General features: G+C 46.8%; 1 protein-coding gene across 3 annotated transcripts in view; it reads left to right on the top strand.

The window, feature by feature from the left end:
- The window catches only part of GFPT1 (glutamine--fructose-6-phosphate transaminase 1), a 48,486-nt gene that overhangs the window by 6,084 nt on the left and 28,538 nt on the right, over window positions 1–13,864 (top strand). For all 3 annotated transcript variants that reach the window (XM_051640626.1, XM_051640625.1, XM_051640627.1), the window contains 4 exons: window positions 9,862–9,969; window positions 10,351–10,458; window positions 11,770–11,895; window positions 12,902–12,960. In XM_051640626.1, coding sequence (XP_051496586.1) covers window positions 9,862–9,969; window positions 10,351–10,458; window positions 11,770–11,895; window positions 12,902–12,960 — 401 coding nt within the window. The remainder of the gene's footprint in view (window positions 1–9,861; window positions 9,970–10,350; window positions 10,459–11,769; window positions 11,896–12,901; window positions 12,961–13,864) is intronic.

Here is a 13,864-nt window from a genome sequence, read left to right as displayed (position 1 = left end):
AGGTTTTGTTCTTGGTATGTGTTACAAACCTGCAGTTTGGAGACCTCGACCAGTGTAAGCTGAGTGTGACTTGGTCTGAATGCACCAAACCAGTTCAATGGCATCTGAAAAATAGTTTGGAAAACAGGTTTTTCAAGGTAGCCAGGTGTGTTCTGTAAATAAGTAAACCTGTCACATGCTGTGACTGTTTTTAACAACAAAAAGGGATTGTAGAATTTAGCTCTCATGTTACTAGTGATGACTGAAGATAAAAACAGGCTTAAGAAAGACTTGAGTTTCAAGTCTGAGGGTATCCTGTGCCCCGATCCCACCTGTACACCCAGGTGTGTGCCTTTCTGTGGGGTGTGGGGTAGGCTCCTGCCCAGAGCCAGTCCTTAGAACTGATGCCCTGGCTGTTTACTCTTAGCAGGAGAAATGTTGCCCCTTTTAGCTGCAGAGAGAGGTGGGTGGATGGGAAAAGAAGCATCCAGTGGAAATACCGAGTGGATATTTTTCTACTTTGCTTTTTTTTTTTTTCCCAGTGCTGGTTTGATTAATTGAAGGTAAACTCTTCCCTGTACAGCTGGCAGACATAATAATGATTGCCTGCTTGTTTCTGGCCTTGCACTTGTTCAAACTCTGCAGAATGAGCTTGATTTTGGCACGGGGGAGACTGGGACAGCCTCACCCAACAGCAAACCACAGGAGCCCACTCCAGTGGGGTTTGAGCATGGGTTCTGGGGCTGTGCTCTGTGCTGCTTTAGTATCTGTGTTAGGACTTGCTATTACTGCTTCCCCTGCTGGAGCTGGAAACAATTGCTTTTCCCAGTAATTTGCAATTGAAAGAACTGAGGCTTAATCATCATCACCAGGATAAAGGATTCTTTGGAATTGCCAAGTGGATGTAGTGATAAGATCATCTGTTGAAATGTTTTTTAACAGTATAAGGTATGGTACAATGGAATTGTAAATCTGTAAACCTAGCCTGAAGGCTCTTCTGCTTTGTGGGAAAAGGTGTTTAGGAGAAGCTATTCCTGAGCTGTTCCACATACTCAAGACACTGGAGAAGATGATTTATTCTTACCTGGAAGCGGTGATTCATTTCATGTGCTTGTGAACTTGGCCATGAAATAAAGGAGCATGAGCACCAAACAGGTCACAGGAAAATGAAGTTCTTGGGAAAAGTATTTTAGTGACTGAATGATAGAAATTTGGTGAAAATGCTACTTTGTTAGTCTGTCAGTTGTTTGTAGGGAATTCCTTATGTAGCTGTCATTAAGAACGCCAAGGTTTTGTGCTTGAATATTAAAAATCCATTCTAAGAGTTGAGCTTCACAAGCAACTGCATTCCTGTTCTGCTGGTGGTTCACCAGGTGAGGTTTTTAAGGCAAACCTGCAAGAAAGGAAACATTTGATATTCTAAAATACATTATTCAAGATATTTCACCAAAGAGAAATATATGCAGAACTTCTTACTATAGCAGGTCTTGGTGTGAGTCAAGAATTGGATGGTGAGCTGACATGCTTTGAACAAGTCTTTTCAGTCCATCCATGCAGTCCTTTGTCAAGTTACTAGATGAGATGTTTATTATGTTGTAAAGTGTGACTGCTGTTCTAATTCTGGAGAATATTAGTGTATCCCAGCCAGGGGTATTCTGTTTTCTGAGCCTGTCAGATATGAATTCCTGCTGCTGTCTTATTTTAGCTGGGAGTTCACAACTGTAAACTGTGCTGGATTAGAATGAAGTTCACAGGGTTTTTATGTTTCACATAGCCTGCATTTCACCTTGAATGATGCCAACTCAGGGCTTGTCAAGGTAGTGTAATTAAACATCATTTCTGTATCCCGGTTTTCTATACTACTTCCTCTTTCTGGCTTGTCCAGAGCAGGAGCTATGGAGGGCAGGTGTGGCACTGAAAAACTCTTGCATTGGGTGGTGTCTAAGTGTGTAAGTTGAGCTGAAGCCAAAACTCCTCTTTTCAGGTCTGCTTGGGACCTGACACAGGGGGTTGGTTTCAGGAAGGTTCTGCTTGGACTTCAGCATTTCTATGTTTTCAGCACCTGACATCTAGGCTGGCAAGGGGAGTTAAGCTGGAGGTGCTCCAGATGGGACACTGATGGAAATTTGCTACATTTGCCTTGGAATTTCATCCAAACCAACATGTTCCTGTTGACTGTTGTGATCTAAAGGAATTCTCACTTGGACAGAAAAATTGGCACTTTGGACCAGGGCGCTCCTGACAGGAACCTTCCAGCAGCTTTGCATCTTCTTGATAATGTGGATTGATTTGAATATGAGCACAGGGAGGGAGAGAGTGAGGCTTTAGCAAGGCCTTGTAACTTGGAGAAAAACACGTCTCTGGTGTGTGGAAGAAAGGACTTTTATAGTCTTGACTGCTGAGCAGAGTTGCTGTGTGCCATCCTGCATCTGCCATGTTCCACCCTGGAGAAGGCTGCATCTTGTGGCTGGATGAAGTGATCCTTTGTTCAGCTTTTGGGTAAAAAAGGTTCTTTTCTTGAACAACCGGGGCTTTGGGTCATACTGGGACGTTTCACCTGAGTGCCCTTTGACTCAGCACAGCCTTGCTGTGCATCTACAGCAATGGCACCCAAGGCTTGAGGTGTGACTCCCAGCAGAATTGTCATGTAGAGCCCCTGTTGGTGGCTGCTGGGAGGAAAAACAGCTTTCAAAAATAGACTTAGACCAGTGAAGCATAGCAAGCATTTAATGCATTGGGTCTTTTTTTTTTCTTCAGTGTTTCTGTCAAGGGCAGTGGAATTGTACTTAAAAATAGCAGTGACTACAAGATGTGATGGCTCATGTATTCCTGAATAACCCAGGAGTTAGGGGAGAGCCAGTAAAAATCCTGCTTTCTAAATGTGGATTGAAATTTTCTCCAGCTATGAAGAATCACATCATTATGTGGAGTTTGAAAACGAGAAAATGAAACGCACTTGAAAATATTTGCAGTGAACAAAACTGTTGTTTACACATAATATAGCATTATCAAATGTCATCAATGGGTGGATAAACCTTCAGATACTTGATATAAACTTGCAGATTAGCAAGTCATGCATTTAGGAGGACTCATGTTCATTTTCACCAGCCTTATTTTTAGCTGTAATTATGCAGTTTTTACATATTGTTCTATTTATTTTTATTTCATTTCCCCCGTTTTCTCTAAGGTGCGCTTTAAACCTGCTTGTGTTATTTATGGTCTCACAGGTGAGCTCTTAGAATTTTATTTTCCTACTGGAGTCTCCATTATCACTTTAGCTATTTTCCCATCAAGATGTAAAAGCTGAACTGAATCAGAACTGAATCTCCCCATGCTCATCTTTTTTGAAGAGTGTGTCTACGTATTTTGCAGCATTAACATTGCATTTGCATTTCTTTTAGCTGCCTTGCTTTTAAAGTATGTGATTGCTGATAAGAAGCACTGAATTCTGTGGAGTTTTTGGTTTGTTTTTTTTATGGCATCCTTAGTCTTAGATTCAAGTGTTTTTTTTTTTGGAGTCCTTATCAATAATCTTAATGTGATTGTGCTGTAATTAATACATTTATTGCCTGAGACAAGTGTCATTGTGCTCCTTTCTAGATAGATGTTTTCTGTTTGTTTACAGCAGAAGTGGAAATAAACACAACTGGCTTTCAGTTTCATTCCAGAGAGCCAGCCTTTCCTGGGAGGGAGTTGCTCTCTGCTTTGTGTCCATTCAGTCCATTCAGTCCATTCAGTCCATGGCATTTTGTTGTCCTTGGTTTGTGATCTGTCACAAGGAACCCAATTTTGGTTGTTGAGTTTTGGGGTTTTTTTAGTTCAGGTGTGACCAAACTTGTTAAAATGTGCAGAGAAAAATAACATTTCAAGCCACTGTTTTGAGTTCAGATTTAACAAAGATGTCCAAAGTCAGCTCTGGCTAGAGGGAAATAGTTCTGGTTTTAAGCTTTTTTTTTTTTTTTTTTTTTTTGGGTTCAGAATAAGTTTTAATCCTTGTTTGAGAAGCAGGATGGAGAATAAAGTGATCAATTCACATTTACAAAAATATTTCATGATGGGAAACTGAGTTTCTGCCTAAGATTGAGTCAAACACTTTTTTTTTTTTTTCACATGGAGGACTTAATTTCAGTGACCTTGCTGATGTACCAAACATTTGCATGGGAAGTGCTGTGGTGTTTCCTCACTGTGCCCTGCCCCTGGTGGGCTCAGAGATGTGTTGGTGTTCAGAGGGGACACCCACTCTGTACTTTCTGCAGAACCACTGAGGTGACTGTGCTGGGCCCCCAGGCTGCTTCTGTGGAAAATAACCCTCATTTGAAAGTCAGTCATGGCCTGGAAACAGGCTGGGTTTTTGTAGCTGTGAGCCTGGTGGAGGTGCAGGGGTGGTGCCTGATGTCCCTTGGGCACAAAGGAGGACTGTCTTCACATGCTGCTGCTGTGACCTTGGCTGGAGAGACCTGGACGTGCTGATGGGCAGCCACGGTGGGATGTAGGGTGGCAGAGCAGGCTACCTACAATCATGGAATCCCAGACTGTTTTAGGTTGGAAGGGACCTTAAAGATCATCTAGATCCAACTCCCCTGCATGGGCAGGGACACCTCCTACCAGCCCAGACTCCTCCAAGCCCCATCCAACCTGCCCTTCAACGCTGCCAGGGATGGGGCGGCCACAGCTTCCCTGGGCAACCTGGGCCAGGCTCTCACCACCCTCACAGCCAAGAATTCCCTCCTCATCTCCAACCTCTATCCCCCTTGTCCTCTCCATCCCTGCCCTTGTTCGAAGTCCCTACCCAGCTTTCCTGGAGCCCCTTCAGGCACTGGAAGGTGCTCTAAGGTCTCCCTGGAGCCTTCTCTTCTCCAGGCTGAACACCCCAACTCTCCCAGCCTGTCTCCAGAGCAGAGCTGCTCCAGCCCTCAGGTCATCTCAGTGGCTTCTCAGGACTTGCCCCAACAGCTCCATGTCCTTCTTATGTTGGGGGCTCCAGAGCCAGACTCCAGGTAGGGTCTCATGAGAGCAGAGGGGAAGAACCCCCTCCCTCTTCTACTGGTCACACTGCTCTTGATGCAGCTCAGGGTATGATTGACAGTAAGTTTGCTGTCCTGTTCTATACTGCTTCCCCCCACCTTTCCTACACGCTTCTTTTTGTGTCGTGCCTTTGCAGGGAGCTCCTTCCCCAGCTGCCCTGTGGCCCCGTGTCTTCTTTCCCTGCCATCCCCACTGCTGGTGCTGGTTTGTGCCCTGCTGTCACTCAGCCTAATGCCCTGCAGGGAAGAAGCCTCCTCTGTGCTCCCATCAATGAGGCCCTTGTGCTTCTCCTGGTTCTCTGGGAAGGGTTCCCAGGAGCTGTCTCACTGGGGCCAGCCTGACCTCCAAGTCCACAGCACCTTAATGTTCCTCATCAGGCTCTGCTTGCTCAAAGAGCGTGTCCTGCTCTGTTTGAGTGGCGTCTGGTGCTGTGCCCTGGTGGTGGAATGACTTAGTACATCTCTATGGGACTGACTTGGAGGGCTGTTTGACAGGCCCAGCTAATGCCAGAGCTGCCCAGCACTGTCAAAAAGAGGGACAAGGCTCCAAGATTGGGTGGGAATGGGACCCTTAGCGTGTGCTTCCAAGGTGCATAGCATGGAGAGAGAGGCTTTCACTCTGAAATGATTTAGCTAATTTTGAAAAAAAAGTAGTGACTGTGTTTCCATAATGACTTTGTGCTGGTTCTGGTGATGCCTTCTGCAGCAGCTTCCCTTTGGATGCCCCCGTAGGTGTCTTTGTGAAGGGAAATGTCAGGCACTGCTGTGGCCCAGCCAGCCTTCTGAGAGACTTCTCATTGGGCTGGTGTGTCATGCTTTTTACATGGGTCTATAGTGAGAGGACAAGGGGCAATGGTTTGAAGCTTAAAGAGGGGAGATTCAGGTTGGACATTAGGAAAAAGTTCTTACCTGTGAGGGCAGTGAGATGCTGAAACAGGTTGCTGAGGGAAGTTGTTGATGCCTCCTCCCTGGAGGTCTTCAAGACCAGGTTGGATGGGGCCTTGAGCAACCTGATCTAGTGGGAAGTGTCCCTGCCCATGCAAGGGGGTTGGAACTAGATGATCTTTAAGGTTCCTTCCAAACTTCGCCATTCTGTGATTCTACCTCTGCATCAGGCATCTGTTTGGGAGGTTTCTGGTAAAGATGGAGAGAGGGGCTTGTCCAGCTGCCTGCTAATAAAGCAGCCTGCTTTGTACTCTTGGTGGAAGACCTGGAAGTCATCTAAAGGATTTTAGGCATCCAGGATATAGCTGGAATGTGCCATCCTTCAGCTTGAGGGACAGTTACTTGAAGTCGGTTCACTTGTGAACAGGGAGGAAGCTGTTTGCCTGAAGAATGCAGGTTTTGGGAACAGAGTGAACCAAGTGTTACAGACTGGAGAACTTTCTGTATCCTGGAATGCATTAAGAACAGTGTGTCCAGCAGGTCGAGATGGGGGGTTCTTCATCTCTGCTCTGCCCTAGTGAGACCTCACCTAGAGTACTGTATCCAGTTCTGGGCTCCCCAGTTCAAGAGTGACAGGGATTTACTGGAGAGAGTCCAATGGAGGCTACAAGGATGATGAAGGGACTGGAACATCTGATGAGGAAAGGCTGAGAGACCGGGGGCTGTTCAGTCTGGAGGGGAAAAGACTAAAGGGGAACCTTATTAATGTCTACAAATATCTGCAGGGTGGGTGTCAAGAATGGGTCAGTCTGTGTTCAGTGGTGCCTGTGACAGGATGAGGGGAAATGGCACCAAGCGACAACACAGGAAGTTCCACCTCAACATGAGGAGAAACTTCTTCTGTCCTGCGATGGTGACAGAGCCCTGGGACAGCTGCCCTGAGAGGCTGTGGAGCCTCTTTCTCTGGAGGCTTCCAAGACCCATCTGGACACATTCCTGTGTGACCTGCCCCAGGTGATCCTGCTGAAGCAGTTGGATTGTTGGACTCAATGATCTCCAGAGGTCCCTTCCAACCCCCATGTTTCCATGATTCTCATGGGTGGCCTTTGGGAAGTGGGTTTCCAGGCTCCCTCTGCAGGGTGCTCAGCAGCCTTGGGAGCTGGAGGGGAGTTTCAGGCTATTGCAGCATCTGAAGAACCAGAGATGGGAAGGGATTGTGAAGCACTGAGATGAGCTTGCTGAAGCTGGCAGTTTCCAGCACCTGGAAACAGGGGCTGGAACTCAAACCATTGTTAAAACACACAAGTTCAGCTGCTTTAACAGGGCCACTGGTACCATCGTAGGAGGGCTCTTTCATTTTTTTTTGTCTCCAAATTCTTGATGAAAAGTTTCTCATCAGCATAACTATGCCCCAGGCCCATGAATTCTGAGAAGATAAGTGCATGCCCACCTTTGTCAGGCTCTTCATAACACCTGCAGAAGGAAAAGTGTATTTCTAGTGAGAACTTGTGATTGTACCAGGCTGACACATCGGGGTGAAGTAATTGCAGACGTGCACAAACACACACGGAGGTGGACTAATGATTTGAGTTTACATCTTGGGTTGGGAAAATGCAAAAGGGGAGCTACTCATCTGGTAACTTGAGGAAATAATGGCTGTATTGTGAAATGGGAGTACAACATGCTGTAGTGATGAGGATGATGAAGGGACTGGAACATCTGTCTGATGAGGAAAGGCTGAGAGACCTGGGGCTTTTTAGCCTGGAGAAGACTGAGGGGGGGATCTAGTTAATGTCTATAAATACATGAGGGAATCAAAAGACAGGGACAAGCTCTGTGCCCTGTGACAGGTCGAGGGGCAATGGATTCAAACTCAGCACAGGAAGTTCCACCTCAACACGGGGAAGAACTTCTGTCCTGTGAGGATGACAGAGCCCTGGGACAGGCTGCCCAGAGAGGCTGTGGAGTCTCCTTCTCTGGAGACTTTCAAGACCCATCTGGATGCCTTTCTGAGTGACCTGCCCTAGTTTTGGTCCTGCTCTGGCAGGGGGGTTGGACTTGATGATCTCCTGAGGTCCCTTCCAACCCCCACCACTCTGTGATTCTGTGATTTTTTTTTTTTTTTGCCAGAAGGATAGGAGAGGAGGGTTTAGATACTATGAGTGGGGGAGGAGGCAGTATCCCTCAGAAGAGGCTTTTGAAATACAGCAAATGTTGTTAACTGTTGTTGGGGCTTTATTGTCTGTTGATCTTTTAGGTGTGAATTGCCAGGTTTGTGGAGGACCTTGGGTGTTGCTGTAGTTCCTGGAACCAACTTTCGAGTTGAACAGATGCCATCAAGAGGTGGCAGCAGCAGGCCTGTGTGCTCCATGGGTGTGAGGTGGCAGCACCAATGGAAGCAAAACTGCAAGTTTTTATAAACTTGGCCCTGATATCAGATCAGGATTTGGGTTCTTGGGAAATGAAGGTAGAAGCTAAAGAAACAAAATTAAATGCTTCTCCTGCCCCCCTTTTCTTTTTCTTCACTTGACAAAGTGTTTTAAGGAGGAACAATAGAAAATGCTTCTAATTTTTTCTAGCAATATGAAAGCAAATAAGTGAGACACAGTGTGCTATTTTTGCAGCAGAACTGCAGGAAGATGTAAGTTCTAATGCTGGTGCTTTGTGAATGGGAAGGTGAAGCTTATGACAAATTGGTCCTGAGACCTGTAGCCAAAGTCCATGGAAAAAGGAGAAGGAATGGGAGAAGTGTCAGAATGATACATGGCTGCCTGTGAACCCTGTTGTCCATGCTTGGGCTAAAAAGTCCCTTGTAAACCTCTGTGGTATTCATTGCATCCATCAGCTCTGGACAGCCCATATTTCTGCTTCTGAAGGCTTTGAATTATTTAGTTTAATTCCAAAACACAAAGGGCTTAAGAATGCAGCTTTTAAAATATTATTTAAAATAATCTATATATGAACATAAAGATACGTGTTCCCAATGTCAGCTTGGGAGTAAAATTTTTCACATGATTAAAAGTTTGGGAGCTGTGAGGCAGAGAGTGTGGCATTCCTGTCAGGGGAAAAATCAACATTTTGGGATGCCTTTAAAAGGACTTTTTTGGTGTGTGTGTGTGACTGAACAACGTTCTCAAAAAGTTTTGATAAAGCTTCTCAAATTACAAGCCTTGAATTACCAGGCAGTTTTATGGATGTTTGTGTGAAACCTTTCTTGCCTTTATTCCATGCAGATATATTTTACTCCTTTAAAATGTTAGGGTGAAATGGTAGATTTCAAGTACAGATATTTCTAGCATCCAGTAAATGTCTTCTCATGCTGCTGCTTCATGATGGCACCGAAGGAAATCTTTCTGAAATAGAGCTGTAGTTGGCTTTAGAGCTCTAGGAATTTTTGCGTCCCCATCAGGGCTTAAAAATAGAAGCAACAATTTATTTTCCATTGCAACCTAAAGGAAAAATAGCTCCATTAGTTTGAGGGTGTTAGTTTGCATGGGTTCAATGATTATTGTTCTTAGTGAGCCTGTGGGAGGAACTTAGAGAAAGCTCTTCAGAAAAGAATTTCCTTAGAAGATGATTCTTCAGTGTGCAAAGCTCAGTGTCAGTGAAGCTTTTTTCACCTGGAGGGATGAGTTTCCTGTCTCCTGGCAGTTCATTATGTCCTATAGGTCCAGCTCACATGGAAGTTCTTCCTCCCATCACCCTTAGGCTTGTCCTGTTTAGTTGCTTTCAGTGTCATGAGAAGTATGCTGGTGTTTTGGGGATAGTTTTGGTCTCTGGACTGATTGTGCTGTCTCCTCTGGCCCTCAGGTGGGATGAGGAGGAGCTGATCCCTGGTGGTACCTCCCTGCAGGGGTTTTCAGCACAAGGGCCTATTCAGTTTTAACTTCACATGTGTCCTGAGCAGAAGGCAGAAATAGAGTTCCCTCAGCTGGGGTTTTGTTGTAAAATGATGCTCTTTTCCCTCATGCAGGAATCTTTGCTTACCTGAACTACCATGTTCCCCGGACAAGACGGGAGATCCTGGAGACCCTCATCAAAGGGCTCCAGCGGCTGGAGTACCGAGGCTACGATTCTGCAGGTAGAGCAACAGTGCTGCTGCTTTGAAGTTTGGCTGGTACATGGTGGTTTTCATGGTGTGTTTGTGAGTGGTTTCTACTGTCTTCTGCTTTTGAAGAAAGTGGATGTGCCTGTGGTCATGTGGTGAGAGGTTTGGACACACTTTCAATGCACAGGTTTCTACGAACATCCTTGTTGCCTGCTATCTGAGGCTGTAAAAATACCTGTAAGATGGCAGAGGGAAAACTCACTTCTTCTAAGAGGTTTCTTGCCTTTATTTGGAGCTTGTGGGGGGATGAGAGGGCAGTGTAAAGAAATCCAAAGGTAATATTTGTTTACATAAAATACTGTCATCCCTTATTGCACTTCAGACTCTTTCTTCCTGTTCCCTGGTGGTGTTTAGGTGTGGGAATTGATGGTGGAAATGACAAAGACTGGGAAGCTAATGCTTGCAAAGTCCAGCTTATCAAGCAGAAAGGGAAAGTGAAGGCTCTGGATGAAGAGGTTCACAGTATGTACATTTCCCTTTCATTCTTGCTCTTTCCTCAATGTCATCTCATCTCATTTGTGTTTAAATTATCACCTGTTTTGTCCACAAACTGTTTTCAAGTAAATGGTTATAAAGTGCCAGGGATGCAAACACACATGCTGTGAAGAGCCCAGTGATGCTGTGGATGTTGCCTTGAAGTTACAGAGAAGTCCTGATTTCTCAAGACACATGGATCACAGCTGTTAAAATCAAATAGGCCTGAAATACATTTTAGAAAATGGACCAAAAAAAAAGCCCCAAACAAAAAGTCCTTAAACTGGGCAAAGAGGAATTAGTGGGAGATAATTATCAGAGACCTAGAGCTTGGGAAAAAGAGAGAAATGCTCTAATAACTTCACCAGTTGAATTTGATGTTTTCATATATAAAGCTCGTCCCAAGTCAAGGCTGTCCTTCCATGTAGTGATGGGCTAAGGAGTTGGCTTCAGGGAGACACTAACATGGGTGTAACAGTCCAGTTGGTGAGAACACAGGGAGGGAGATCTTCTGTTTCTGCCTCGTTTTGTTCCCTTCGTTTAAACATTAAGCTCATTAAATCCCTGCACAGCACAAACACAGAGTTGTTGGGTGTGTAATATGAATCAGCTGTGTGAGAACAGGAAGATGCTCTTCAGAGCAGTCAGGATCTCTAGTTTGCACTCAAGAGCTGCTGTGTTATTGTAACTTTTTTTTAACCCATGCTAGTGTTAACTCTGTGGAGCCGAGTGCTGCTTATCCAAGAGGAAGGTGGGAAGATCTAATCTTAGTGCAGAGAAAACTAGGAGCTGAAAGGCCAGGTGAGGTGATATAAGCAGCACAGAAGATACACAAAATCTTTCAGAAGAAATGTTTGCCTGCTCAAGTCAATGGTGGGATGTACAGTTTTAAAAAGGTTGTGGAGACACTTGTGGAATGAAAGGAATCATTTTTCCTGAATTATTAATGGTGTGTTTTCTGGAGACAAGGGTTAGTGATGAATGCTCTAACCACAGTGGTATGTAACTGTGACATGGGCTGATCAGAGGTGGCAGGAGGGCAAGGTGCATCCCAGAGAGAGAAGATAAGGCTGGATTCTTTCTTAAAACTGTTTTATTTTGCTGGGGTGAGGATCACAGGGATGCTGCGTGTGTGTCCACGTTCTGGATCCCCACAGACTCAATGTTCTGTTGGAGCTGCTGATCCAGTTTCCTTGTCAGTGTTGCTGTCCTGTGGACCCCAGACACCTGCTGAGATCCCCATGGTGACTTCAGGGTAGGGACAGCCCCTAAGGACTAAAAACCTCTCAACTTCTGCAGAGCAACAGGACCTGGACCTTGACATCGAGTTTGACGTCCACCTGGGGATTGCCCACACCCGCTGGGCCACCCATGGCGAGCCCAGCCCTGTCAACAGCCACCCGCAGCGCTCTGACAAGAACAATGGTGAGTGCTGGCCATGGGGAGCCCTGTGCTCCCCAGTCATTCCTGGAGCCTCTGGAGCAGCCTGCTGCCATCTCCCATGCCTGGGGGGGGTCCCAGGGAGGGGTGGCTGGGGCAGGGGGTTATTGATGCTGAGCACAGTCACTGTGAAGCCAGAGGGCTTTGGTGTTGATTTCTGGCTGTGGGCCATGTTCACAGCAGGGAATGGGCTCAGGAGGGGCTGGGATTAGTGTCTGGAGGCTTAGAGGGTGCAGGCACAGGGCAAAGAGGAGGGAAACAGGATGGGGTTGGATGGTAAGGATTTTGGTGGATATTCTTTGGAATGGAATTCTGTATAGTTTTTTCCCCCATTTATTTATCATAGAATCATAGAATCCTGGACTGATTTGAGTTGGAAGGGACCTTAAAGATCACCTACATCCAATCCCTCTGCCATGGGCAGGGACACCTCCCACCAGCCCAGGCTGCTCCAAGCCCCATCCAACCTGCCCTTCAACACTGCCAGGGATGGGGCAGCCACAGCTTCCCTGGGCAACCTGGGCCAGGGTCTCACCACCCTCACAGCCAAGAATTCCCTCCTCATCTCCAACCTCCATCTCCCTCTCCCAGTTTTCATCCATCCCCCTCATCCCATCCCTCCCTGCCCTTGTCCCAAGTCCCTCCCCAGCTTTCCTGGAGCCCCTTCAGGCACTGGAAGGTGCTCTAAGGTCTCCCTGGAGCCTTCTCTTCTCCAGGCTGAACGCCCCAACTCTCCCAGCCTGTCTCCAGAGCAGAGCTGCTCCAGCCCTGCCATCGTCTCCGTGGCTCCTCTGGACTTCCCCCAACAGCTCTGTGTCCTTCTTATGTTGGGGGCTCCAGAACATTATGTTTTTATCATGATTACTCCTGCACCTGGGCCAGTGGTACCAACTGTAACCAGCCAGAGAACCCCTGGAGGTGAAGCTCTAGGGGCTCTGAGGTCTGTTTACCAGGGATGGGTCTGAGTGTGGGGCCTGTTCTCTGCCCCCAGAGTTCATCGTCATCCACAACGGGATCATCACCAACTACAAGGACCTGCAGAAGTTCCTGGTGAGTGACACGTGTGTGTCTGTCCCTCACTGCTGCTCACACTCCCTCACTTTTTTCACACTCCCTCACTCGCTCCCCCTCTTGAATCCTCACACTCACTTTCCTCCACATACTCCTCTGCTCACACTGATTCTCACACTCAGTCCCCTCCATTCATGCTCCCCACTTGTATTTTTACACTCACACTGCCCCCCACACACTCGCTTTCCTACTCACCTTCTCACACTTCCATCCTGCCATTCCCTCCTTGCCTCACCACACTTCTCATCACTCCCACTCACGTTCTTCCTGACTCGGTACTTGCACTCCCCAACTTACAGTCCCCCTCCTTGCTCCCTCACACCCCACTCACTGCATTCACATTCCCTCACTCATACTCTCACGCTCTCTATTTACACTCCCCCACTTAACACTCCCTCACACTTCCACTTATTCTCTCGTTCCCCAAATAAAACTCACCCTCTTAAGCTCCCTCCTTCCACCCCCACACTGCTCCACTCATTCCCCACTCACATTTGTGCTCCCTCACTCACACATACTCCCCCATTCACTCCTCTTTATTCCACTCCCACGCTTCTCACTCCCCACCCACACTCTCTCACTTCACACACACTCCCCTTGCTCATACACCTTCACTCTCCCTCACTGCCCCGTTCCCCCACTCGTAAACTTGAACTCACACCCCCTCTTGCTCCTCACCCTTGTGCTAATAGTCCACTTCTCACTCCCAGTCCCCCACTCACATCCTTACTCACACCCCCCTCCACTGACACTCCCCACGAGTTCTCTCCCACTTACATTCTCAGTCTCTATTCATACCCCCTCCCCACCCTCATTATTCCACTCCCTCCCTGCCCCTCTCCCACTCATTCACTCACTCCCCCATTGCCCACTCAGATTTGCA

This window comes from Apus apus, chromosome 26 (genome assembly GCF_020740795.1).
Source record: "Apus apus isolate bApuApu2 chromosome 26, bApuApu2.pri.cur, whole genome shotgun sequence".
Taxonomy (NCBI): Eukaryota; Metazoa; Chordata; class Aves; order Apodiformes; family Apodidae; genus Apus; species Apus apus.
The sequence above is the reverse complement of the archived record's forward strand: the minus strand, read 5'-3'. Positions and strand labels throughout refer to the sequence as shown.